Source organism: Rhipicephalus microplus, chromosome 3, assembly GCF_043290135.1.
Source record: "Rhipicephalus microplus isolate Deutch F79 chromosome 3, USDA_Rmic, whole genome shotgun sequence".
NCBI classification, from domain to species: Eukaryota; Metazoa; Arthropoda; class Arachnida; order Ixodida; family Ixodidae; genus Rhipicephalus; species Rhipicephalus microplus.
The window spans coordinates 70,571,339-70,599,202 of record NC_134702.1 but is presented as its reverse complement, the minus strand read 5'-3'; the positions used below and the strand labels follow the sequence as shown (position 1 = coordinate 70,599,202).

Sequence of the window (27,864 nt, the reverse complement as noted above, 5' to 3'; positions counted from 1 at the left end):
TATTTCGTGTTCCCTTAGGTACTCGGTCCCTTAGGTTGGGTTAAACGCACGGGGCGCCACCCGTGGCCAAAATAAAAATTATGCGGGACACTGGCCATATCAACGTTACTAGGTAATCTAGTAACGTTGGGCCATATGGAACCGTGGCTCTCGCTGCGTCTGCTTCGACTCGTTGGCGAAGACGCCTTGGCGTGAGTTTTCAATTCTTGAGCCTTAGGTCAACATGAACGCAAAAGCCCAAGATTGGCTTGGGTTCTGCGCATGCGCCCTGACGCGTCGCAAGCCTCTTGGTTCCTCATGCAAGCTCCTTGGGGCCTCAATTCTCAAACGCACGCTTGGGAAACGGTTGAACGAAGAGCACTGTAGATGCAAATGAATTATTGCATTTTAGTAAGAGGCATAATTCATGTGTTTAAGCAATACTTTTTTAATATTATAAATACAATCGGCAGGCGGTTTTTTTTTTTTCGTTTTTTCCCACAGACCTCATTAATGTTCGATATGTGGGGTTTAACGTCCCAAAACCACTCTATGATTATGAGAGACGCCGTAGTGGAGGGCTCCGGAAATTTAGACCACCTGGGGTTCTTTAACGTGCACCCAAATCTGAGCACACGGGCCTCCAACATTTCCGCCTCCATCGGAAATGCAGCCGCCGCAGCCGGGATACGAACCCGCGCCCTGCGGGTCAGCAGCCGAGTACCTTAGCCACTAGACCACCGCGGCGGGGCTCATTAATGTTCGAGGCATTGGAAGCGGCACCGTGGTACATTCTCATTTTGGTTGTCATTATTTGTAATGGATCATGTGCTTTGTAATGTCACTCTGACGCTTTTGAGACTGGCGCCACTACGTTCAATGGGCATACAGCCCCAATCACGGTCGAAGCGCCCGCATAGTAGTACACTGTAGTAGTATGTAAGGACTAGATAGCCCTAGATAAAAAGTTATGACTGAAAACATTAGTGACAGGTGTGGAAGTTTATAGTTATAGGCCCTCAGAAACAGCTGAATGCGTGCCCGTACAGTAAGCATTTATTATACTTATAGCGCAAAATGTAGTTTCGGTTTTGATTTCTTAACAATAAGTTTTTTTTGTCAAAACATAATTTATCAGTTTTATATTAAACTTTGCTACTTAAGCGTAAAGCATGAAGCAAAAATACGTATTCTTTCACCAAACAAAAACGAAACAAAATGCGAATTGCGTTGTGACGCAACTAGCGCCGCGGCCCACACGCGGCAATTCTTTTACCAAAATCCGGTGCTGTGTATGAGTGTGTGAATGCGCAGTTGTGTGGGCGAATCTGTTTAAATCGGCTCGGAAACCTTGTTTTTGAAGACATCTTCGTTTTCGTGAGTGAATTTCGATTTTTCAGCGACAGTTTGCCGCGATTAGTACGCGACTCGATGTTGTCAACGTTCCGAACGGGCCCATTTCGCTCGCGCAGGGCTATTGTTTTGTGAGGCTTAGGACGCGGCACTTTGCGTCTGGTAAGGAAATTTCGCTTAGATATCCCGTGAATAAGCGCCTGCCTGTGTTTACTATAAAGGTCGGGCCTTTAAGTTGCGGCGACGTTAGCTAGCCGTCCCTTAGCGTTCGCGTTTAGCTCGGAGCGGTGCGCCGGTAGCAAAAATTTGGCGCCATCGGCATTCGCGCCTAACGTTCGTGCGTTTTCACTTCGTGCCGTTGCTTCGTTCGAATGCTTCTTGGGACAGCGCTGTTATCACATCAACACTGAATTGTCGCAGTCTGTTTCGTTCCAAGTTGTTTTTTTTTTTTCCTTGCGGACACCGCGCAGGGGCGCACTTACGTCGACCTGCCGTAGCCATGCAAGGTGCCGGTAGATTACTCATAGTCTAACCGTTTTCGCACGGCACCCCGAAACGGTCTTTCCAGGAACTCGCTCTGCGAGAAGCTTGCGTGTCCGCATCTTTCTTCAATGGCCGTTGGTCTTGTGTAGTCTCTGCGGCGCGTCGGTCGTCGCGGCTTTTGTGTCCCCATTCATTGCGCGGAATTCGTGACTGTCGCATTCCGAAGCGCCTCTCTCAAGGCACCCGCCTTCGGCGTTTCGTGTCGCCGTTGATTACTGGGAACGTACGATACGCCGCCTCTAATCTTGTTTTCCGATTCTCTCGAGCACTCCTGTCGTTGTGACGGCCCCGATCTTTTTTGTGGCCTTTTCCAGACAATGCAGCAGGCGGAGCACGGGGACGGCATCCCAACCTTCAAAGTAAGTGACGGTACCCTCCTGCTATTTCGCTGCGCTTGCGTAAGCCTGTTTTTGGTGGGTAATGTTTTAGGAGTATAAAAAGTTTGCAGCTAATGATGATTAATCGATTGGTGACCGAATGGCGAATGCCGTGCGGAAAACTGTCCCTCTAATCTGATGCTGCATAACTTCGTGCCCTGCACGTTTTGAATGAGAAATGCAGTGACCATTCGTTACATTCGTGTTGTTAACGCAATGTGTATTGTACACTACCCGAATTTAATTTTAAAATTTTCATTAATTCAGTTGTAGTATATTGTTGAAAAAGAAAACGGGTCACTGACCAGTGTCAAAACAAAGAGTCGTGTTTTGTTGGGATCTTTACTCAAACCCGACTTGTATATTTGGCGAACACAGTAAGTAGTTACCGAACACGGTGAGTATTTACAAATTGTTAATTGCCACAATGTGTTATATTTGCATTATGTTCTGAAGGTATCTTTGACAGCTTTTTTTTTTTTTCATTCTAAGAGCTTCAAGGTGCAATTGGTCATAGAAAGCAAACTTGCTTTTCCTTGCGTGTTGCTTTGCATTATGACTGAAGTCTTGTTTTATGTTTACAGTGTGTCTTGGTTGGTGATGGTGGAACAGGAAAGACCACTTTTGTGAAGCGCCACTTGACTGGAGAGTTCGAGAAGAAATATGTTGGTACGTACAATTGCCATTATGAAGGTGATCTTGTAAGGTGATGGTGTCCTTGTTGAAATCTGCGGGGTTATTCTATCGCATTGGTCTTTAATAATAAGTCAGTACTGTGTTGTGGGCTCCTTTAAGTCATTGGTAAAGCTGCAGCTGATGATGATTGTCAGGTAACCAGATGGCACAGCCTGTGCGGAAAACTGTCCCTCTAATCTGAGGCTGCAGAGATTTTTGTGGCTTTTTCACAAAGGCAGAAGTTGAATATGTAGAACAAAGTTGCACGTAAGGAACTTTGAAAAATACCCGGACTGCTTTTCAGGTGGGACGCCGTCTGGATCGTGTTGTGGATAACTGTTCACGTAGTACATCACTACATGAACATATGTTATGAAACTTGGGTTTGGAGGAAGTGACACTGTGATGCTGTCAGTATTAAATTTAGTGTAAAAACTACAGCTTTCTCTGCTCACTTTAATCCAAGGACCAGCCTAAATAATCTGAGCACCGAGCTATTCAATTAATGTGCCAAACATTTAATCCAAGTGCCAACTCAATGAAGCCGCGTGCCAGTCAGTTTAATCCGAGCACAAAAGGCAGAATATGGGGCGTAAAAAGGGCAGTGCAATTAAAATGCAGCTCTTACAATGTAAAAGACAAAAGGCGGAAGGTAGAAGAAATCATTCTTTTTGGGGGGGGGGTGCAGTATTCATGAAAAAAATAAAATACTGCCAAAGTTCGCTTGAACCGTGTTTGGTGGGCTTATACTTTGCTATGTAGAAGTTTGTAGACTAGTGGTTGGCCCGGGTGGAGTCATTTTAATTACCACAAAAGAACAAAATCGCAGCTCATCCACGTAGTGAACTATTGGTGGGGCTAAGTGTTCATCAGTCCGTCCATGCATCCATCCATACTCGTTATCGTCAGTGCAGCCGTGCTTCCTCCCCTCTGTGTCCGTGTGTCCATCAGTCCGTCCATCTGTCTAAGTGAACAGCCATCTCACATTGTTTCATCATGTATTCTTCATATACAAGTGGTGCCATCCAGCAGACATTCTCAGGACCACCTTTTTGGGTGTGTGCCACTGGGACGCACAAGCCACGCCATAAGGATCTACGCCCCTAAAAGCAGGAACATGTTAATGAGCATTTTGTGTTCATCAACAAAGCTCATAATTGGCTTTCATGACCGGGCCAGGTCATGTAATGGGAAAGACATAATATTGGACTGCTGGAATGCATACCAATATGGAAAATCTGGCCGTGGGCAGTGATGAGTAAAAGCAGGTACATGCTCAATAAATTAGGGGGCCCTCACAGGGCAGGGCGAATTAGATATTTCGAAGAGGTTTTCGTCCGGTAGTGCACACAAGACGTAAAGTCATGATCCTGATTTGGAAAACGGAAGTCATGTTTTAGATTCATATTAACTGTTATCTTTTTATTCAAACAAAATCATGTGTATTCGATGAACGCGTGTTTCCAGCAAACATGCTTCAGCAACACTATAGCGTCATCTCTTACATGAAAACAGGAGTATCTCCTTTGATGCTTTCATAAAAGACTCAATTCCACATGAACCTAAATAAATGCAAGTTCAGTTTCAAATGGTTATTCTGATTTCAAGAACGAATGAATACTGTAATTACTCGAATCTAACGCGCACCTTTTTTTTTCGGTTAAGCGAGTTCATAAATCGCATGCGCGTTAGAATCGAGTACGAAAAAAAAATGAATACGGTCATTCTATTGCCATCGGCATTTCCAAAATGGCCGCCTCCTACGTGCGTCGGCATCGCGCGTCCGCCATTTCTGCCTGTGCGTTTCCCATGTGCAGCACTTCGTACGTGTGCCGAGGAGTTCGTCATCTTCTAGTGCATTAGCATCGATGGCATGGAAGGGCAGACTCCAAAAACTCGAGTGCACCACGATGCCGCTTTTAAAAAAAAAGTCATCGCGTGTGCAGAAACGGACGGAAATCTGGCCGCGGCGTGGTCGTTCGGAGTCCCCGAAACGTGCGTGTGGGACTGGCGGAAACAAAAGCAGAAGATTGTTGACAGCAAAGCTTCGCGCAAAGGCTTCAGTGGACCACAGCAGGGTTGGTTTCCGCAAATTAGAGCTGCTCGGCGAGTATGTGCTTGAGCAGCGAGCGGCACAGCGGCCCGTGACGACAGAACTGCTCCAAGTGCGGGCTATGCAATTAGTCTTAGAAAAAGGTCTAACGCGGAGCCAGTTTAAAGCGAGCAGGTGCTGGCTAACCAACTTTATGACGAGGAAAGGCTTTTCCCTCCGAAGGGGAACATGCATATGCGAAAAGTTTTGCGGAGGAGTACGATGAAAAGCTTCAGTTTTCAGAGGTTCGTCCTAAACTTGCGGCGCAACAACGGCTACCTGCTTGGGCAAATCGGGAATGCCGATCAGACGCCTCTTCACTTCGACATGCCTGGCACCACAACCATCGAGAAGAAGGGGGCGAAGCAAGTTCGCGTGCTGACATCGGTCCATGGTAAAACTACAGTGATGGCAATGCTCTGTTACACGTCAGATGGGCACAAGCTTCGCCCGTACCTCATATTTAAATGAAGACGCTCCCGAAAGGAGTCATTTTTTCGAGTGGTGTGATCGTGCGGGCCAGCGAGAAAAATGGGTGCGCTTTGCAATCGATGTCTTACGTTTTTTTTTTGTTTTTTTTTTTTCGCGGTGGAAATTGGGTGCGCGTTACTATCGAGGGCGCGGTAGAATCGAGAAAATATGGTATCATCTGTCGGTCACCGTTGTTCGCAATGGGCTGAGCAGACTGCAAGTGTCTCGGTGAATAAGTAGCCAAGTGCAGTCTGCTTTTAGTAGTCAAATGCCATCATACATTTAGTACCCGTAAGTGCAATTAATAGTTAATTTTTTAATTTAGGAGCTATAACACCAAAATGTTAGGGGTAAATAGCACTGTGCACTATTTCCTAAGCGCTAGCGTGTATAGGCGAGGGAAAAGTTCTACCTGTGACTTCATGTTAACATTATTCTGAAATTTCTAGTATATAAAGTGGCAAGCTATGTGTTTCTGGTGCATGGATTAAACTGTCTGGCACCTGAATTAGTCAGTGGCAATTGGATTAAACACAGTGGCACTCTGATGAAACTCTTTGGCACGCGGCCTCATCGAGTTGGGACTTGGATTATTTCAGTGGCATGCAGATTATTTAAGCTGGCACTTGGGTTGAAGTGACCAGGGAGAACCTGTAGTCTCCAAATTTAAGAAAAGAAACATGACAAATAGCAAATTTAACAATATACAGACAGCTTTAAGAAATTGAGCTAGTTGCATAGGTCTTTCACCTTCATGCAGTTGTAATGAACACAAATGTTGTCACGGTATGACAATAATACGTTGTGCTTATGTTGTACCCGATGTGGATTTTATTAACGCTTTAAGTACATGCTCTTTCAGCCACACTCGGAGTCGAGGTCCATCCTCTTCTGTTCCACACAAACCGGGGTCCCATCCGGTTCAACGTGTGGGACACTGCGGGCCAGGAGAAGTTTGGTGGGCTGCGTGACGGCTACTACATCCAGGGTGAGCTGCGTTTTAAGTGTTCATGCACATGTGCTCCTCTTTAATGGTGCAGGGCTGCTGTTTCATTGGGATCTTTACTCGATCCTTCACGATCCCTGTCACCTGGCTAGCTGTTTTCTTGACGACATGGGCAGAAGAAATTAGGCCATCGCTTCAACCGTTGACCAAATTAAAAAGAAATGTGGTCAGAGTCTTATTACCATGAAGTTTATGCAAGAGCTCTTGCAGCATGTATTCGTTCTGCTGAATTAAAAGTATTCGTTCAACTGGTGATTTAGGAGTCATCCGTACTGCTGCAGAATGTTGTCTCTTGCTTTGCTTTTTTTCTTAAGCAAAGTACCGTAGTTGCGATGATTTCAGTATCGTATCCTCACTGTTGTGCATGACCAAATGCGTTGGGAGCATTAATTCTGTGGGTGTGCATGTCAGAGTGAGCGTTTTAGGTTTGACAGCTGCAAGCCAATGTGAGTGTTATTGGACCGTATGCGTGTCTTCCCATGGCTGCTCGTTTTGCATGTTCCTTCACAAGCAAGGACTGTGCCAAGCAAACTTTATTACCACACTGTGTGGGTCCTGGTTCAATTCGGCTCATAAGCAAGATCCTTTTAATACCTTTGTTGCAGCCACCTTGTGAAGGCATGATGATCAATCACTGAGCTGTGGTTAAGTGTCGCTTTAAAGGAGCTGCTTTTAATTATTTGAATGATTGAGTACCCTCTTTTCTCTGTCATACAGGCATTGGAACAAGGAGGCTACGGTTTGTGAAAACAAGCAAAATTAAATGGATGAAAGTCGTTTGTTCGAGTATAGTGCCTGGTGGGAAATTGTGGTCATCTATTTTAGTGCAAACAATGAAATTGTAGCTGGAAGAGTCGTGCTCAGTGTAGCGGCCAAAAGCTACCAAGGCTTGCAGGCGGCTGCATCACTCGGCCGCCCTCTTGCCCCTCATACGTCACTGTACTGGGCGGATTTTATTCAGCATGGTTTGCTTAACTTATGACATTCTTGGAATACAAATTTATTTTAGAATGTTTTAAGTTTAAGATGGAACCTTTGTTTCAAAGGTAAGCATCATATGCAGACACCTTCGTTTATGGGGAAGAAGTGCTTGTATAGGAACAATCTTGCAAAACATTTATTGCATTGTGATGTGCAGGCACGTAAGTTTAATGTACATCGTATGTACAGAGTTATTTTCTGCAGAATATGTAGCACGCCGGGGAATCGATGCAGCGTATTTGCCGAAAAAGCTCGCAGGAGTAGGGTAGCCAGCCACAAAGTGGTTTTGCAGTAATGTTTTGTAAACTTAACGTGTTTTGTTATCTGGTGATTAACTAGTCCTCATTATATCCAAGTAGGAGTTCCTGATCACGTTATTGCACAAATTTTGACTACAGGCAGTCAACTGTAAAGTGTCGATTCTCACGCGGTCTGTTTGTGCAGGCCAGTGCGCCATTGTCATGTTCGACGTCACCTCGCGTGTGACGTACAAGAACGTCCCCAACTGGCACAGAGATCTGGTCCGAGTGTGTGAGAACATCCCCATTGTGTTGTGCGGCAACAAGGTGGACATCAAGGACCGGAAGGTCAAGGCCAAGTCCATAGTCTTCCACCGGAAGAAGAATCTCCAGGTGACTGGTGTAATCCGTCTGCTTTAGGCCACACAGTATTGACAATTGTAGAAAGCACATTTTTGGAACTTCAGGACAAACCTAAAAAGACGTTGCCATGCAAGTGTAGGGACTCTTGAAATTGTGAAAAAGTAATGTAGACAGCTGCTTGCAAGCGCAGTACAGCTGGCACCACTTGTAAACATAACGGCTTGTAGTCCATCACCGTCTCTAGAACTGGGTTTTTTTCTGCTGCAGTTTGTCCTGGTATTATGTGTGGTTGTTGGTCACGTTCGCCATTTCATCGGGCTGTGTACTGTTCTGTCGTTAGTTATGTGCTCATTGTCAATTATCTTTGGGTGCAATAAGCATACTGAAGTTGTAGAGTGCATAATCCGTACACCGAGCTAGGTGTATAATTTGCCACTTGTCACACACTGGCTTCAGGCTGCTGGCATATTGAGGCACAATATAGTTTTTTTTTTTTTTTAATATAGTAATGCTAGAAGGTGTCCTTTTTAATATGCATTTATTTGTCTTGAGAATGATTTTACAAACACAAATGTTGAGATTAATTTCGTTTGAAGAAAATACTTGTCATGTAATACCTAGCTGCATTCTTATGCGGCGTTTGAAGAAAATACTTGTCATATAATACCTAGCTGCATTCTTATGCGGCATGTTCATGCTGGAGTTTCCTTCTTCCATTGTTGCGGCTGATGTGACTGGTAACAATTGTGAATAAGCTGTGCAGTAGTTGAAGCAAGCTTTGTGAAGAGTGCAGCTTACGAACATGCGAGGTGTTTCTATGGCTAGAGCAGTTTCCACACCAACTGGTTTAGTTGAAATAGCTGCTAAGAATAGTACTATTTAGAAACATTGCTGTCTGCACACAAGTTCAGGCCAGCAAAGGGTTGTCTCTAGAGTGCATGCAGTAGTTTCCTGCTTCATTAAGTGACCTGATTTTCTTGTCTTTCTCTTTTTTTTTTTTCTAAATATTCCTCCTAATCCAGTACTATGACATCAGTGCAAAGAGCAACTACAACTTCGAGAAGCCCTTCCTGTGGCTGGCGCGCAAACTGATCGGAGACCCCAACCTGGAGTTTGTGGCCATGCCTGCTCTTGCCCCTCCCGAGGTCACCATGGATCCCGAATGGCAGGCCAAGCTCGAGAACGACATGAAGGAGGCACAGAACACGTCGCTTCCCGACGAGGACGACGACGACCTCTAACTACCGGCCGACCGCCAGAAAGCTTCCACGAGTCGTCCTCGCAATGGAAAATTTGCTGCTGCCACCCCTTCTTCACCCACCAAGCTTTCCTGAGTGTACAGTCAATATCTAAGGATGCATTGTGGCACCGCTGTTTTCAAGTCTTCGAAAAGACTGTCTCCGCTTGTCAGAGTTGGAGGGATATTCATCAGCGATCGAGCGTACCCTGTCACATTTTTTAGGCCTGCATTTCTTTTTTTTTTCTAATCCAACCAAAAGCTTGCAAGGTGCGTGTAGTGACTGTGCGATTCATACTGTGCCTGTCCCCCCCCCCTTTTTTTTTAATTCATAGATGAGCTTGAAGTTTTAAGTGACTAGGCCCATACTGAAAAGTTATGTGGGGACAAGGTACTTTTTTTGTTTCAACTAATCAGTGATGGCATGCTTGTTCTCGAAGTTGTGATGAATGTGTACTTTTTTTTTTTTCTGGTGATGAGTGGAGTTACTGTGTGCGGAACAAAAATTCACAAAATAAATGGTTGGGCCGGATGTTCTTTCTCTGTGTGAAACATTCACTGCCTGGAATAAGGCAGCAGCATGTTCTTGGTGGCTGCCACACTGATAAGTCTGAATAGTTTTGGAAGAAACTGGAAAAGTGTTTTCACCCTAGTTGCATTGATCAAGGTAAGTTGACCGACACAGTGGTCATGGTGACAGTGCACCAAAAAAACAAAATTGGCAACTGCAATGCGCCAATGGCCGCATACCTAATACGTACGCCTTACGGTACGCGCCGTACGATTTGCAGCACAGTGGTAGCAATTGCTAATATACGGAAGAACTGAAGTTGGCTTCACCCCCTTGCGTCGAATGCGTGCTCGGCGATGTTACAAAGTACGACGACGCGCAAATGTTCCCGCGCTTCTTTACCTGCAAACTATCTGCAGTGGGAAATGTCGAAACCGGCGAAAGACGTAGCCAATTGCTTTCTCCCCCCTGCATAACGCCACATCCGCTATAACGACGTCACTTAGTTTTAAGCAATACCATTGGTCGAACGCGTTGTGAGTGTTAGCCAATCGCCGTGTGGCCCAGATTCGCGTCACATCCGTCGTCGCTGACGTCGGCCTATGGAAAGTGCGAACACGCTGGAGGACTGAAGGAAACTGGTGGAGAGCGAGCGTTGGTCACTAAAATGGCGGCCAACGAGTTGGGCGAACCGAAGGCAACGGAAATTGTCAGAGGCCAAGTTTTCGAAGTTGCTCCGCGGTACACGAATTTAGCCTACATTGGAGAAGGAGCCTATGGAATGGTCGTGTGAGTACAAATTTTGTGCTACGTCCCGCGCTCGCAAATGCTGCTCGAAGCGCGCTGGCAAGCTGAGTGCTTGCACGAGTGTGCGTGCTGCGGAGTGTGCATGGTCCCCCCCTCCACGGTAATGCAACAGTTGTCATTCATCGAGATTAAGCCTTTCGCTGGCTTCTGGGCCGTTTTGTGTTGCGCATGCCTTTGCGATTGGCGTGAGCGCCGAACTTGCAGCTTAATTGCGGGGCAACAACCGAACTGTGGCGCATCGACGCTCTCTGCGGTTCACGTTCTTCACCGCGAGCTACCCCCGCGCGCCGGCGGCTGTGTGCTTTGCCGCAATAATTTTATACGCCGTGCCTGGGATTCGTTAACAGAAGCGGCACGTTGTCTCTGGTCTCTGGCTTGTCGGAACTGACCTTCGACCGGCTAGCAAATCATTAATGCACGCCCATCGGGCGAGAACTGCAGTTCACTGGCGTTGCGGCGGCAGGCGTGTTGTAAATGTCAAAGAGCCTTGGCTGCAGTTCCTGGTGTCGTTTGCCCGTTTATTGCTGTTCGGTCAATCGGAAATGCGCGCGGTCGCCTCGGCGCGTTTCACGGCTTGTCCGACGACCACGAATAGCAAACTGTTGAGGATGCAATATCGTTCCCTTCTTGGTGGCGTTTCTTTTCGTCTTTTTTTTTTTTTTCCGTTGCGCTACTGTCGACGCTGTCAGCGGGCCGCGAAGGTCTCGTGCCCGGGATTCGGGAGGCTTTCGGACGCCGGTTGGCGCTGCCTGACATTCATCCAACATTTACTATGTCAGCCGCCGCTCTCCAATAAAATTTTCTTCTTGTGGGTGGGTTACCGTCTCCTGCACTTATCTGTAATTTGACGTGAAGGTTGGGCTCGAATTCTCAAGTGAAACGCGCGAGGAACCGTTACATCAACCCGCGTAGTGGCTGCTGCGCGATCGAGGTTCTCGTCAGTAGTGTAAAACGCTCGCACTCCAAGCTTCGTTTTCTGTTGCACCTCTTTGGAGGCGCAGGTTGCTCATTCCGAGCGACTCGGTCGGTCACTCTTGTGCGACTTTGTGAGCGGCATTGTTATTTTTTTTTTCCTGTCGCGACGTCGGGGTGCGCTGTGAGGTGCCGGTTCGTGCGGCATGCAAATGCGTGACGGCCGCATTCCGGGCGCGCGGCGTCTCAGCGCGAGATGGCACCGAAGGTGACCGGGCGGCCGTCGGTATATCGGCTCGTCTGCACGTGCCAGCATTTTCCTCCTTTCACACACTTCACCTAGCGCCCAGAGGACGATACAACGTATCCCTCTTGTTCTTACGGGCCGAGCGCTTGGCAACTGTACTCACTGCAGCGTAGTGTCCCGTGTCAGCTGCGTGTACCTGCGTGATTGTTGACACGCCCAGATTTAACTCCTTCGTATCCGCCGACACTTCTCGTGGCGCTTGCAAGTTCCGGCACTGATAACGCGGGTGCGGTTCGCGTATACCCGACTGATAAAGGCGTATCATGTAAGGCACACCTGCGTGGGAAAAACGTCACCCCCTTTTTAGCTACGTCCTTAAGGGTGCAGGTGGGATTGGGATCGAAGCGATGAGTGACACCTTTACAGTGCGGCCTTGAAATGCCTTACCTGTGTGCACGACGCCCTTAGCGTATTGCTCGAGTGCTCATTGCTTCTGAATTGTTATATAGGAGTTAATAAAGAACCTTCACCTGTCACAATATGTGTATACAACCTTACTCTTTTACCTGCGTTGTTAAGGTTCTAGATGAGGTTGGAACTGACCAGATTATTGTTGCCTTTGTAACGTTCATTTGTGGCCTTGAGGTGGCTTACCTGCACACACAAAGCTCTTGGGGCGTTGCAAGGGTGCTCGATGCTTCTGCATGCTTTGTTGGATAGGTGGTAGGAGCCAGTGAAAACCTTCAGAAGTCGTGAAACATTTTATGTCTTGAACAAGGATGCTTTGTCAGATATAAGTGCACGATAACCAAAGGTTGAAGAGAGTTCTGGAAGCCAGGACAGATGAAAGCAATCTAAAGGCCTTACATCTCCAGTAGTTGCAGGTAGCGGAGAGTGCATAGTGTTCAACGGTTAACTACTACAAAACTTTCTGGCTGTACATGGCTCTCTCATGAAACACACATGCACAAAAATAAGTTTTCTGTTGGTCTTGTTAGGTACGCGATGCCAAGATTTAAAACAGTTTCAAAAATGGCACAAAAGAAACAAACATTGAAGTTGTTGAGTATCATGCTATGGTGTTAGTTTTGCACAAGTTCAAATCGTATGGTGACTCAGACTAAAACAAGTTTTTCTGTGATGGGGGTGTTGCTCAGTAGGAAGTGCATTTACAGCTCAAATTTCTTGTGCAAAGTGACTAAATAAACTTGTTTTGCAGAAACATACTGGGTAGATGGCTGGATTCACACTTGTGACACAGTGCTGGCAAGAATTCTAAATAATGTCTGGTTGTTTCTCCAAATTAAAACTTCGGTTTCGAGAACCTTAAAAAGAGTGTCCAGCTCTTGGGAATGCATAGAGTATTTTTTTAATACCGCTACCTTAAAGCAGCACTTGTGGTTTCGGTGTTGAGAAGGTGGCCTTGCAGTGGCGTGTCCATGCGTCTGATGTAACGGGATGACTGCAACTCTCAAAATACAAGCAACAGCAGCCACTCGCACCATGGTGAATGTGACCAACAATGAGGGAATGGCCTCCAACCAAAGGCTCATATTTCTGCAATTTAGGCATGCATGCAGTACGCAGACTTCACAGACCCAGTTAACTGTGTTGACTTGTTGTGATGATATCGATTGCGGTGAGGCAAGCTTGCAGATGCAGGGTGAGGAAAACTTGGAAACCAAAATAAAAAACTAATTAAAATATATTATTTGTGTTGTCTGGCTCCAGTGCGTGGAGAACAGCCCCACCGCGGTGGTTGAGTGGCTAAGGCACTCTGCTGCTGACCCGCAGGTCGCGGGATCGAATCCCGGCTTCGGCAGCTGCATTTTCAATAGAAATGAAAATGCTGGAGGCTCGTGTGCTCCGATTTAAGTGCACGTTAAGAACCCCGGGTCGCTTGGTCACCTACAAACCACATCAATTTGTTAAATATGATCTCTTACATCCTGTATCTATCTTTGTAATATTGTAGCACACAAACTTGCACACCTTTTTTGTTTGGTTACACGAGTCTGCTCTATGTATGCTAGCTGCCCTTTTACTTGGCACTGTGATACTGCAACAGGCTCATATGATGAGTGTAATGCTGGCTCCATTTACATTATTTTCATATATGTCATGCCGTGACAAGTCGTTAATGAAATATACAGTGTGTTGTGTTGTTACAACACCATAGTACATTACTCATGGATTGAAAGGCCTCATATTTGGTTATTTATATATTTATATATAGCTATATATTTATAAATAGTGTGAGCGCTGACTATGTACTTCATCTTCATCTGTATGACCAAACCATTGTAGTGATCATCATCGTATGTCACGCGGGCTGGCTCTCTGGCTCGTGCGTCTGGATTAAAAAGATAACCTGGTTGCTGCCGTACCGGACGTGGTCTCATAAGTGGTGGAGCGTGCTTTGGTTCCCACGTCCTCCTGCTCTACCCGTCACCCCTGGATCTCCGGTCTGGTCGACGGTTGTGTCCTCAAGCAACAGCGATAGCAGAACCCAACGCGTTCGCTGCTGCAACAGCTCCTTCTCAGCCACTTAGGCTTCACTACACCGTGAGTACCTCTCATCGAGACCCTCCAGTATTTTCCGGCCTTCGCAACGAAGACGTCGAAGAATGGCTAGACAGTTATGATCGAACCAGCGTTTGTAATTATTGGGACGAGGCGCACAAACTGCGCTACGTTCCTTTTTACCTCGATGGCGTCGCTAAAACCTGGTATTACAACCATGAGAGCGACTTCTCCGATTGTCGGCCCTCACGGGGCATCTCCGTCAGGTATTTGGCACGTCTGCAGGATGTTCTGTAGTAGCGAAACAGAAGCTCGCAACCCGCATCCAGGGGTACGGCAAATCGTATACGTCCTACATTGAAGATATTCTGGCTCTTTGTCGCCGAGCACAAAATGACATGACGGAGGCCGATCGCATACGACATTTACTGAAAGGTATCAACTCTGTGGCCTTCAATGCTCTCGTGATCCAGAATCCGACTACCGTCCGGGACGTCATCACTACATGCCAACGCCTGGACGCGCTTCATTCCATGCGCCTTCCACATGCCTCCTGCGACGCTCGCTTTACCAAAGAGCATGAATTGCGGGCCCTTATCCGCACAATTGTCAGAGAACTTCACGGCCTTATTCCAGGCAACCCTACCGTTGCGTCTGTCCACACACCTTCTCCCAACCTGCGAGAGATAATCAAGGACGGACTGGCGTCAATGACAAGCGCTGCACATGCCCCGTCTCCTGTGCGCTTCCCAGTGCCTTCGTACGCAGAAGTTGCATCGCGGGCCCCTGCACCAGTTCCAACCATGTCTGCGGACGTCGGATGCGACCATGTGGCTGCGATGACAACGCAAGCGCCAAGGCCACGCCACTATTCTACATGGTGTCCTCCGCGCCCCATCTGCTTCTACTGTAGCATAAGGGGTCATATATCCCGTTTCTGCCGCCGCCGTCAGCAGGATGAACGACGTGGTTACTCAGCTTACGAGAGAGACTTTGCCCCGATACCCGATGAATATGATCTCGCACCGTATCCATCCACCTCCCGTCAGTCGCCCTCCCCTGAAGTCTTACAGGCCTCTAACACCATCCACAAAACCACATCAGCGTATCACCCAGGAACTAATGGTCTGACTGAGGGTTTTCACCGAACTTTGCTTGACATGATCCCTATGTACGCGCAACCGGATCACAAAAACTGGGACACAATACTTCCTTTCGTCACATTCGCATATAACACTGCCATACTGCGTACAACGAATTTCAGCCCTTTTTTTCTCGTGTATGGCCGTGTACCGACTTTTGTTCTGGACACCACCTTTTTGTCCACATCTTCTAATCCATCTTCATCTCTCCCGGAAGAGTTCGCCGCTCGCGTCTCCCGTTGCCGTGAAATCGCCCACGCCAACACTGCTACCATTCAGGGCAAGAGAAAAATCGACATTGATGCGAAGCGTCGAGTTGTTGTGTTCCGCCCAGGCGACGAAGTCCTTTTGTGGACACCTGTTCGTGTACCTGGGCTCTGCGAAAAATTCCTTCACCGATATCTCGGTCCATACACAGTCCTGGAACGAACATCTGAAGTCAACTATCGCGTTGCTCCTGTCAACGCGGCTCCTGATTACCGTCACCGCCACACCGAGATCGCCCACGTCTCTCGACTGAAACGATATATTCGGCGTCCCAACCCTTTTTAACTTGCTGCCCTCTTTCGCGAAAGGGGGAAAATAGTGTGAGCGCTGACTATGTACTTCATCTTCATCTGTATGACCAAACCATTGTAGTGATCATCATCGTATGTCACGCGGGCTGGCTCTCTGGCTCGTGCGTCTGGACTGAAAAGATAACCTGGTTGCTGCCGTACCGAACGTGGTCTCATAATATATGTATATTGTAACGAAAATAGTGCTGCTATTGCCTCGGCTTGCCTAAGCACGCCGTAGCAATAGCAGCGCTATCTTCTTTACACTATACATATATGTAGTTATGAGCTATTGCTTGCGATAATTGCATTCATGCTACTGTAAAGCTAAAGATTTGCTCTAATGCAAGTTTTACAAGTAAAAGTGATGCCGATATGGCTCGAACTGTAGATGCTCGAAGTGAAATTATGGACATTGATGAGCCCAAAATTTTTGTATTTTAATGCACGAGTATTGTAAATCAGTGGAAGATGCAGCCATTGCCTTTAACTAAGCTTGCACAGCTAAACTAGTTGTTTTAAGTTCTACGGTTGCTGTGCAGAAGGTGACATAGTTGGTAAATTTATGATTTCAATAGAATACACTTCAGCATGATTCATGGGGAACTCAAGACAGTGGACAGGTGATGAGGAAGTGACAGTTTATTGTACTTTTGTCTAGTCTTCCAGCCAGTAATACACTGTAAATATTAAAAAAAAAAAAGCTAAGTTTGCGCAGAACGTGCAGCAAAAGCTGGAAGAGCGGCTTTTCTGGGGCCTTTTTTTAAACACTCCTTGGGCACCTACTACAAGTACACTTGCATGGCGTCCATTGTGCCACAAGTCATAATTTTTGTTGAGTAGGCAAGCAGCCACCACGCCATTGTTATTCAAGGTACTCGCTACACATCTGTAAGGCATCGTGTGCACTTTGTTGATTCTGTCGCGGATGGTGATGAACAATTACGGCCGAGAATTTTGTGGTGGGTTGAAAGCTTTTCACGACCCACTAGTTGCATCGTTTGCATTGTGTGACCCTGGTTATTTTATTCTTCTATAATGCTCTATAACATGCTAATGTGATTCCTTCCCTGTCATAAAGCCTGTGTAGGGTCTGTTGGAAAAAGGTGGTCTAGCACATGTGTGGCTCTGTTGTAGGATATTAGGCTGCTGCATAAAGAGTTCATTTTCAAATCCCATTCTATCGTGAATACTTATTTCGTTGTGTTCATATTTCTTGCTAGAGGGACACCACCAGAGGTAGCGAACAGCTGTGGCGCAAGAACAGTTGCAGTCCTGATCTCGTAACAGCTTTCGCTATAAAAAAAAAATAAGAAAAATACATATTTACTCATGTAAGAATAGCCTCAAAAAAAAGCTGCTTGTACGAGTTGTCACTTTTATGCAGGAAGTTCCCTATATCTCTGGTGTACGCTCATGGTGGTAATTTATTTACAATGACATTGAAACATTTTTTCTCTCCTGTCTTTTTTTTCCCCAGCTCTGCTTTTGACAATGAAACTAACGAAAAAGTAGCCATCAAGAAGATTTCTCCCTTCGAACATCAAACCTATTGCCAGAGGACATTGCGGGAAATCAAAATACTGACGCGGTTTAAACATGAAAATGTAAGTCAATTCTCATTGTCACTCATCTGAAAAGTTCATCTTGTAGTACTGATAGACTACAGATATGCATGCTCTTGGAAATTTTTGTCAGAAAGCTGAGTTGTCTAGCAATAATTTTATCTTGTTGGTATTGTGTGTTATAAAATGAGGCTAGTGACTCTGTCCAAAGTTTGTCGTGTAAGGCTAAATTGTGGGGTCTGAATTTTTGTTCTTTTCCTCCCTCTTTTTTTCAGATCATAGACATCAGGGACATCATTCGGGCACCCACAATCGAACAAATGAAGGATGTGTATCCTTTCCATTATTGCTTCCCTTTAGCTGTGTGGGTCTGTAGTATTGAACTTCACAATAGTTAGAGTCGATGTAAAACTTTTAGTGCAAAAATTTAAAGCCCTTTAAAGAAACACTAAAGGCAACTCTTAACGTCTGCCTTGCCGCGGTGGTCTAGTGGCTAAAGGCTGCTGACCTTTAGGTCGCGCGATTGAATCCCAACTTCTGCAGCTGCATTTTTGATGGAGGCGAAAATGCTGTAGGCCCGTGTGCTCAGATTTAAGTGCACGTTAAAAAAACCCCAGGTGGTCAAAATTTCCGGAGCCCTCCACTACGGCGTCTCTCGTAATCATATGGTGGTTTTGGGACATTAAACCTCGCACATCAATCACTTATACTACTAAGTTCACGCTTATCGTTGAAATAGTGGTTCGGAAACTTCGCAGTGTTATTTTTGTACCAAGGAAGTGCTTATTTTGAAATTAAATCATATTTCAGTGCTCCGCATCATGTTAGCACATTTCAAATCCTCCGCCTCAAGCGGAAGGTGTCACGTAACTACTGCCATGAACAACGTTGCCCGGCATTACTGCGCGGCCGTCGCCACTAGTAGCAGTAGAACGAAAGTAGCGGGAGCCACAGCAGCACTGGCCATTGAACAATTTCTTGCCATGGCCTGCGAGATGGCAGACGTGCTTGGCTCAGCTGGGTCCCAATAGATGACACGACCTGTCCAGCTTACCAAGGCGAAAATTGAACTTTTGAACCACTCGTGCTATTCCCCGTAGTAAGGTTTGGCGGTTCTTTTTTCCAAGAATCGAACAGAAACAAACAAGCAGCATTTTATTACTTTTGTTTCTTGGTGTGCGGAAAGTTCTTTATTTAGTGCAGCTAGTTGGATTACTAGTAATTAAGTGCAGGTGGTTCGTGTGACATCATTTTGCGAATGTTTTACGTGTAGTGCATGTTTTCCTATGCATTTACCTCAATTTCTTGGTAAGTAGGGTGCTGCCGTTGATAATATTGTTGTTTTAGACGTTGCCATACATTGAGCATTCACTCTGACATAAATTGTTATTGCACTTTAGTGTCCCTTTAAATTTCAATATTTTTATTATGTAATAAAACATTCTATGTAAACCTTTAATAGGGTTGGAGAAATACAGACTTTTTCATGTCTATTACATAATTTGTATGCACTTCCTAATTGCCCCGCCAGGGTGGTGTGGTGGCCAAAGTACTCAGCTGCTGACCCGCAGGTCGCGGGTTTGTATCTCGGCTGCGGCGGCTGCATTTCCGATGGAGGCGGAAATGCTGTAGGCCCGTGTGTTCAGATTTGGGTGCACGTTAAAGAACCCCAGGTGGTCGAAATCTCCGGAGCCCTCCACTACGGCGTCTCTCATAAAGCCCACACATCAATCATCAATCAATGCACTTCCTAATTAGATTTTTGCATTCCACACTTTATTTGAAACAATAAACTATAAATGCTAAAAAATTATGGAAGTTTGGTGATAATTATGGAAGTTTAGTGATGGAAAGAGGGGCAGTAGGGCAAAATGCTGAAGGTTTTCACTTTGTTAAATATAATCTCTAGATTCAGCCACTAGATTTGTTCAGTTGCAAAACTTAAGGTATGCAACTTTCAAGAAATATAATTCTATATTTGAAATCAACTTGCAAAGTTCTATACATAGCTGAAGTTTCAAAGAAAGGTGTCTTAGAGTAGCACCTCCCCTTAAAGGGCCTGTAAACTACTTTCGATATTTTTTCGAACATTTCAAGTAAACATGTGCATCGTGTGCAGAATGCCGTTGCGATCAACAATTCTACACGTGGCATCGCTACGGGCCGTCGGCACGCCACAAATTTCGAGAAGCAATTTCTCCCCCTTTCCAGATTTTTTGGGACTCCGCGTGACCTGCTGTGCCATATGTCTGACGCGCTGAGCCCAATATGCTGATTGATCAAGCAGGAGCCTATGAATTTCGGTCAGTCTGCAAGGAACTGTCCGCGCTGCTTGTTGTTTGTCGTGTTATCGGCGTGCATGTGCCCGCTCTCGAGTCAGCTACTGACGGAGCCGACGGCTGGAGTCACGGCAACCGAAAGTAAACAGTTTTCAAGCAGAAAGTCGGTCATGACGTATACCACGAGAGATTTGGGAGGGGTGCTCGGCGAGAGGGAAAGCAGTGTGGGAGAGGATACCTGTAGAGGAGAGCACAGGAGAGAGGGAAAGGTGTGGTCATCACGGTTTCGATAATCAAGCGCGTTAACTCCACTATTACTGTGCCGTTTCAAAAAATTCTCATGGCTTCGTGTTCGTCGTGCACTCGTGCACAATTTCCCCATCACAACTAAATTTCGACATCTGGGTGGTTAGGGGCCCTTAAGACTCAATTCGAAACCCTTTTTTTGTGGGAGGCTGTTTAGTGATTTGTGGACTGAGCCTGCCTGGAGATATTGGCCAGGTGCGCTTGCGAGAAACCTGACCATCTTCAAACAAACAAATAAACGAGAATTTGATACATCCATCTCTTTGGCCAAAAGTGCTTTCCTTGACCAGATGCTTTCTTCAATGTCACCGTACAGCTATATCGTTCAGTGCCTGATGGAGACTGACCTGTACAAACTGCTGAAGACGCAGAAGCTGAGCAACGACCACATCTGCTATTTCCTCTACCAGATATTGCGTGGCCTCAAGTACATCCACTCCGCCAATGTGCTGCATCGAGACCTCAAACCCAGCAATCTGCTTCTCAACACAACGTGCGACCTCAAGGTGCTGGCCTGCTCTGTCAGAATTTCTCGCTCGTGCTGAGCTTGCCTGCCACTTTGAGTGGTCTGCTGTGATGTGTAGCGTTCACTTTTCAGGCCTTATATAGCGCTTTATTTTTTTAATTCCAAGAGATTTGTTCACTGTTCTTAGCCACCAAGCTGTATCTTTTGCTGTAAAGTTTGGACTATATCACCTCTATTGCTTAGCAACGTGTCCTTTTGCATCAAGCGATTTACGCTGCAACTTGACAGCTTTCAGTGAGACTTTAAACACGTTTGGTGTGATTGCAACTGCTACGGCCCAGAATGACACGTTCTGAGAGCAGTATGTACTGCATTTGCAATGCTGCTTGGAGCTGTGGCACCTCCCCGACTTTTGGCGAAGTGCCATACCTGAAAAGGCTTGTAAGGACCACCACACAAAAAAGAAGGGGGGGGGGGGGGACTGGGGGCAGTATGATCTTATAACTACCGAAATTTATTCAGAACGTGCATTTAAGAACCGCTTCTCTCAGTGAATCCTTGCCATGACGACCCATAAAGAACTGCTACCTAAAGCAGCGCATCATTAACTGGCACTCGCGCGCTGCACAACATGGAATGCGTTGCCTATGAGGACCACAGGTCTTGACAAAACACTATGAATTATTGCATGTAAATGTGTATAAGTGTAACTGTACGCGCTTATTTATGTATATTTGTTATCATTGTGTGTGCCATAAACCACCACTGGACCCCAAGAGTAGTCAGCCAAGTGATAAGCCAGGCTAACATCTCCGGGATTGTCATCAAAAGTTTTTGTATAGCCCCACGAAAAGTACTAATGCGTTGCCAACATTGCACCTGTTTTTCTGACATGTGAGCAGATCTGCGACTTTGGTCTGGCGCGGGTGGCTGACCCTGAGCATGACCACACTGGTTTCCTGACGGAGTACGTGGCCACCCGCTGGTATCGGGCGCCCGAGATAATGCTCAACTCGAAGGGCTACAGCCAGGCCATCGACGTCTGGTCCGTCGGCTGCATCCTGGCCGAGATGGTCTCCAACCGACCCCTGTTCCCGGGCAAGCACTACCTGGACCAGTTGAACCACATCCTCGGCGTGCTCGGCTCACCCGGCCCCGATGACCTCAACTGCATCATCAACGAAAAGGCGCGCTCCTACCTGCAGTCATTGCCCCACAAGGCCAAGATACCCTGGTCCAAGCTGTATCCTGATGCCGACCCAAAAGGTACCAGCTCTGCCTTATGCAACTAAAGTGTAGGGTAACAAACCACTCCTAGACTGGTTAACATCCCTGTCTTTCTGTTCTCTCCCGTTCCTTCCTTCCTTCGTTCAACTAAAGCAGGCAGCACTGAAAGAAAATGTATTTGCCATATTCAGCAATCCTGTGATTTGAGTGGTTGATATGTGCGCCCTTTCGCTGTGAAGCTCAGAAAAAAGCTTGGCGGCTCCAGAATGACGAAAATTTCAGTTTAGAATATTGGAACAGGGCGATTTTTTTTTTTTTCAATAAGCTAGGAAGCTTTCTTCTTGAAAAATGTGTACGAGTTTTCTTTGTAGCTTTGCAGTACAAATTGGGAATGAATTTTTGCTTGCAAAAATTTTACTGCAGTGTGCAGATTTTCATGCAAATGATTTTACCTAAGTTAATTAAAGGGCTTCGAACAGGCTGCTCAACAATCGACCACATTTATACTATCAATCAGGTAATGGAGAAATGTTCAAAATATAGCCAACCACTTTACATAGCCTTCATAGATTACGAAAAGGTATTTGATTCAGTAGAAATATCGGCAGTCATGCAGACACTGTGGAATCAGGGCGTCAGTGAAGCCTATATAAACATCCTAGAAGAAATCTACAGGGGATAAACGGCTACCATAGAAGGGCGTAAGGCGAGGGGATACAATCTCCCCAATGCTATTTACCGCATGCTTACAGGAGGTTTTCAGATGCCTAGAATGGGAACAGTTAGGCATAAGAGTTAATTGAGAGTACCTTAGTAACCTGCGCTTCACCGATGACATTGCATTGCTGAGTAACTCGGGGGACGAATTGCAACTCATGACTACGTAGTTAGACAAGGAGAGCAGAAAACTAGGTCCTAAAATTAATCTGCAGAAAACGAAAGCAATGTACAACAACCTCGGCAGAGAACAGCGCTTCGAGATAGGTAATAGAACACTTTAAGTTGTAAAAGACTGTCTACTTAGGACAGGTAATAACCGCGGAGCCGAACCACGAGACTGAAGTAACTAGAAGAATAAGAATGGGGCAGAGCACATTTGGCTAGCACTCTCAAATCATGACAGGTAGGTTGCCACTATCTCTCTAGAGGAAGGTGTATAACAGCGGCATCTTGCCAGTACTTAGCTACGGAGCAGAAAGCTGCAGACTTACAAAGAGGGTTTAGCTTAAATTGAGGATGACGCAGCGAGCAATGGAAACGAAAATGGTAGGTGTAACTTTAAAAGACAATAAGAGAGCAGAGTGGATTAGAGAACAAACCGGAGTTAAGGATATCATAGTTGAAATGAAGAAGAGGAAATGGACATGAGCTGAGCATGTAGAACGTAGACAGGATAACCGCTGGTCATTAAGGGTAACTAACTGGATTCCTAGAGAAGGCGAACGGGTTAGGGGGAGACAGAAGGTTAGGTGGGCAGATGAGATTAGGAAGTTTGCAGGTATAAATTGGCAGCAGCAAGCACAGGACCGAGTGGACTGGTGGAACATGAGAGAGGCCTTTGTCCTGCAGTGGACGTAGTCAAGCTGCTGCTGATGATGATAATTAAAGGGCCGCTGCAAAATGCAGCTTCATAGATCTGAGTTGCAGCCATGATGCCCACATTCAATATTTGACTTATTTTTGTGTTAAGCACAGCAATGGTCCACACTTGCTGTAAGTATCTTCTGGCAACCTGTTTTTTCTCGTGGTATGTGGACAGTATGCATTGATGATTGGATGTTATTTCTAGTGTGCACAAAGTCATGGACAAGGCTTACTGATTCGACCCATTATGATTTTTTTTCTGGAATCTTCAGAGTATGCTTGTAAGCTCCATTACAGTGAAATCCCGTTATAACGAACCTCAGATTAACGATTTTTTCAGATTAACGAATATTTCGGAAATCCCCTTCCAAATGTCCATTGGTTCGATGTAAAAATATTTCACTACTACGAATTTCAGAATAACGAATGTTTCAGAATAACGTATCAAATTTTATCACCCTCGTACCTTAAGAGCACTTCAAAATAACGAATTTCTAGCGTAAAAATTACGTGCGGCGGTCTAAATGCCCAGCGCCATATGTGGCACTATCATCATCATCAGAGCTCCTGCTCATTTCTTCATGCGTTGCCTTATGCTAAATGCGCACTAGCCTGGCTAGCCCTATTGCCATCGCCAGTACCTTGTTTTCGATGGTTTTTTTTTTTTTTTTTGCATGCTCGTTGAGCCAGGTTGAGCCTAACCTCGCCGCCTTTGTTTTGTTACGTCGACCGGTAACGTCGCACGATTGTCGTACGGCTTTCTCGTTTTAAAGGTTAGAGTGATTCGTTTCTGCGTTCGCGATGAGCTCCGGAAGCAGCGCGAAAAAGAAACGGAGGCAGTTTTCTTTGAAAGAAAAAGTGGATATTCTTTCTCAAGTGGACGCCGGTAAAAAACAAATCCACATTGCGAACGAGATGGGGGTTGCACCATCAACTGTCGCAACCATCCTGAAGGACCGACAAAAGATCCTCGAGCTGCACCGAGGGTCCCAGCTCGCACCGTCAAGAAAACGGCTCAGACTTGGGAATTTCCAAGAAGTGGATGCTGCAGTACTGACTTGGTTCAACGACGCGCGTTCTCAAAATGTGCCGGTGTCAGGACCCATGCTGCAGGGAAAAGCCCGGCAATTCGCTGATGCTTTGGACATCACAGGCTTCGAAGCAAGCGCGGGGTGGCTTCATCGTTTCCGTGAAAGGAATGGAATCACCTGGCAAGTGGTGTCTGGTGAAGAGAAGGCGGCAGACGCAGCAAGCGCTGCTGCATGGAGGGACGAGAAGTTCCGTGAAATCGTCGCTTCATACTCCGAAGATGATATATTCAATGCGGACGAAATAGCGTTCTTCTATCAAATGCTTCCTGATAAAACCATGCATTTTAAAGGGAACAGCTGCAAAGGCGGCAAGCAGTCCAAAGTCCGGATTACGGTATTGTTATGCTGCAATTCCACAGGCACCAAGAAGCTGAAGCCCTTGGTGATCGGCAAATACAAGAAGCCTCGCTGCATGAGGAACGTTGTTTCATTGCCGTGCGATTATCGGGCTAATTCACGCGCGTGGATGACACGAGAGTTATTCTCCGAGTGGCTACTAAAGGTGGACGATGAGATGAGGAGCGCAGGTAGGAAAATCCTGATTATCGCCGACAACTGCTCGGCGCATCTTGTTAATGTCAGGCTGACATTCTTGCCTCCGAACTGTACGTCCTTGCTCCAGCCACTGGACCAAGGCATCATAAAAAGTGTCAAGGCCCATTACCGGACACGCCTGGTTCAGCGATTGCTGATAAATCTTCGGATGAAGCTGCCTACCTCCATCAATGTGCGACAGGCCACAGAAATGGTTACCGGGGCCTGGTGGAGCGTTACATCAACCACCATCCAGAACTGCTGGAGGAAGGCAGGCTTGGCAGTAATGCCATCTGAATCTGAACAAGGCAGCAAAGAAAGCGACGCGAGTGGCATGTGGCAAGAAGTCGTCGAAAGACTCGCGATGGATGCCTCGGTGACGTTCGAGGACTATGTGCAGTGCGACGACGAAGCATGCACGTTGTGGTGTACACGTATCCCGAAGGAGTACGGCCACCAGCGTGGGTCCGGTCTTAGCGAGCCGCAGGGCACGCGTTAACCGTCGCCGTGGCGGGAAACACGATACTGCTCAAGTCGCAACACTTTATTGTGGCAACACCAAACGCAGTACAGCCCGTTGCAAATAGGCGCGGCGGGAAAGCAAGTAGGCTTATCCACGCCACGGGCACAAAGTACTACACAGGGTGCCACGAGCACGTCTCCGCGGTAAAGGTGATCCACGGAGACACCGGGACAAAGGGGGCCCGGTTGCTCGAGCGAGGGCAAAGGCGCTCGCGTTGGCTTCGAAGGGAGACGGGTCGGCGTAGCTAGGCCACGCACTAGGACACCGTACTGCCCTTCGGCCGTGAGTACGCAGCGGGGCAACAAAAGGTGAGCGTTCGCATCGGGCGCGAGGCGCCGTCAGCGAAGTCCGACGAGCCCCGAGCGACGGGACTCGACGGACGGAAAAGAATTCGTGGCTCACCGTTTGAAGTCTCGGACTGTACTCACCGCTCCTGACGCAGCGCGCGAAAACCTCTCGGGAGGCTCCCCGCGCGGCGCCACAGTCAACATCCGCTACCGGGTGAGGGAGGTAAACGTCACTCCGCCCTTCCCGGCGCGGCAGACAGCAAAGGAGGGCAGACATGTCGGGACATGAGAATGGCAGAAAGGCGGGAAAGCCCGCGCAAAGGCAGCGGGCCAGCCTCAATTCCCACATCCCCCTCTCCTAAACTTGTCCTTTACCGGTCTGCAAAAGGCAGCCGGACGTCACCCATGCAGTTAAAATGACACTGCAATGAGCGGTAGCTAACCTCAGTCCAGCCCTGCTACTGCTGCTAAAAAAAGATCACAAATGAGAAACAAAACATACATAACAAAGTAAACACATGACACTATACAAATACTGCAGAAGGGAGCACAGAAACGTGGCATTAGTGTTCGTGGTGCTGAAGGGGGATAGCGTCCACTGCGCGGAGGGGCGGAAAGGCGTGACAGTGTCCGCTGGGTGCGATGCCCGAGTGCGAGGTCAGAGGTACCGGAAGGGGGGGCTCACTGATGGCTTGTTCCTGCTCTTGATAAGCCGCGAGTCCGACGAAAGCCGCTTCGGTTGTTCGGAGGCCCCGCATTTCTGGCTCCATTTCTGGCTCGATGAGGGAGCTGGACGTTGCGGGAAGCCGGGCCTCTCCGGTGGTCAGGGAGGCCGAACCGAAATTGGCTGCGAGGCGCCCTGGCGTTGGCCGGCAGCATATAGCTGCTTTCAGCTGGCCTCGCGCAGGAGCCATGGTGGGAAAGGCAGCACGGCTTCTTCGGCGACGGCCGAGAGCAGAGCACAGCCAGATGGTCTGACGTCAGTGGGTCAATGACCCCCCAGCACCTCCAGCGTCCGCATCGATGGGGGGAAGCTATGACGCACTCCTCGCGGGCTCGCATCGAAGCGTCACGCACCCACACACGCACAGAAGCACGCACACACACCGCCGACAGCTGCGCGAGCGTAGGCGCAAAGCGTCCTTCGTCTCTCTCCCTCCCGGCAAGCACCGACACACAAGGTCACACACAGCTCCCTTCGCGGTAGACGAAACGAATACGAAAAAAAAAGTAAAAACAGAGCAAAACGACACTCAACCTCTGGCGAAAAAACATAAAACACAAATAACACTTAATATTAGACAAAAGAAACATAAAATACACGTGAACACTTCAAAAAAAAAAAAAGAAACACTGGCAGCAGACAGGGCGGGGTCAACTCCTTTACGAGAAAAGGCCGTAAAGAAGCTAACCTATACTGAGGCTAGACAGTAAACTGAGGGCCTTCGGTTGCGGAGAAGTCCGCCGTCCGGCGCGAAATCACAAAGGTGACCGCTTCCTCAGATTATACCGGCGCGGGGTCCGAATGCGGTCCGTCGCTCCGGGTGTGCCCGTTGCTTGCGCGAAGTGCCGCAGGGCACTGGCGCGAGCTCGTCAGACCGTGACAAAGGGCTTCAGGTCTGCGATGTGGGCACGGCTGAGTTTTCCCAAAGGGGATCTTTCAGCTAGTACGCGCCACGGACGCTCACTGACAATCGGTTCATAAGACCGGGCGGCTTTCCAACCCTTGGCTCAACCGTTCGTCAGACGTGGCAGGCACGGAATAGCGATAAAAGCCACGCTTCGTGCCGGGCCAGGTCACAACATTGCTCAGTTTGCAAAAACTTTCGAGCCACTCAGGTGACCGGCCATGGATTCGTCGTGAGAGGATCGCAACAGTGCGGCTCTCAGACTTTTGGGCATAACCACCTTAAACGGGTCTATGGACTCGTCGTCAGTGGCTATATATTTCAGCAGGAGCCCGTCATGGTCCAGCAAAATGAATCCG

The 27,864-nt window shown here is 47.2% G+C and overlaps 2 protein-coding genes across 3 annotated transcripts in view; both read left to right on the top strand.

Moving 5' to 3' along the window:
- Positions 1 to 1,217: 1,217 nt before the first annotated feature.
- Ran (RAN, member RAS oncogene family) lies at positions 1,218 to 9,848 on the top strand. Of its 2 annotated transcripts, none has more exons than XM_037424459.2 (6): positions 1,218 to 1,356; positions 2,190 to 2,234; positions 2,837 to 2,921; positions 6,353 to 6,478; positions 7,922 to 8,109; positions 9,102 to 9,848. In XM_037424459.2, exons 2-6 carry the CDS (start codon positions 2,193 to 2,195, stop codon positions 9,318 to 9,320), a joined length of 660 nt encoding a protein of 219 aa, XP_037280356.1. In that variant the 5' UTR covers positions 1,218 to 1,356; positions 2,190 to 2,192; the 3' UTR covers positions 9,321 to 9,848. The 2 variants fall into 2 exon arrangements, with proteins under 2 accessions (XP_037280356.1, XP_075745893.1); XM_075889778.1 differs by lacking the exon at positions 1,218 to 1,356 and adding an exon at positions 1,474 to 1,494.
- Positions 9,849 to 10,435: 587 nt separating this feature from the next.
- The window catches only part of rl (Mitogen-activated protein kinase rl), a 34,614-nt gene continuing 17,185 nt past the window's right edge, over positions 10,436 to 27,864 (top strand). Inside the window, exons 1-5 of the mRNA XM_037424467.2 lie at positions 10,436 to 10,616; positions 17,496 to 17,622; positions 17,856 to 17,911; positions 20,482 to 20,671; positions 21,534 to 21,897. Coding sequence (XP_037280364.1) covers positions 10,495 to 10,616; positions 17,496 to 17,622; positions 17,856 to 17,911; positions 20,482 to 20,671; positions 21,534 to 21,897 — 859 coding nt within the window. The 5' untranslated portion in view covers positions 10,436 to 10,494. The remainder of the gene's footprint in view (positions 10,617 to 17,495; positions 17,623 to 17,855; positions 17,912 to 20,481; positions 20,672 to 21,533; positions 21,898 to 27,864) is intronic.

Bases quoted from the DNA above. Each gene is read 5' to 3' on its own strand.
- Ran (XM_037424459.2), top strand. From the start codon at position 2,193: ATGCAGCAGGCGGAGCACGGGGACGGCATCCCAACCTTCAAA. The intron at 2,922-6,352 runs GTACGTACAATT...ATGCTCTTTCAG, and splicing joins GTTCGAGAAGAAATATGTTG to CCACACTCGGAGTCGAGGTC. The intron at 6,479-7,921 runs GTGAGCTGCGTT...CTGTTTGTGCAG, and splicing joins TGACGGCTACTACATCCAGG to GCCAGTGCGCCATTGTCATG.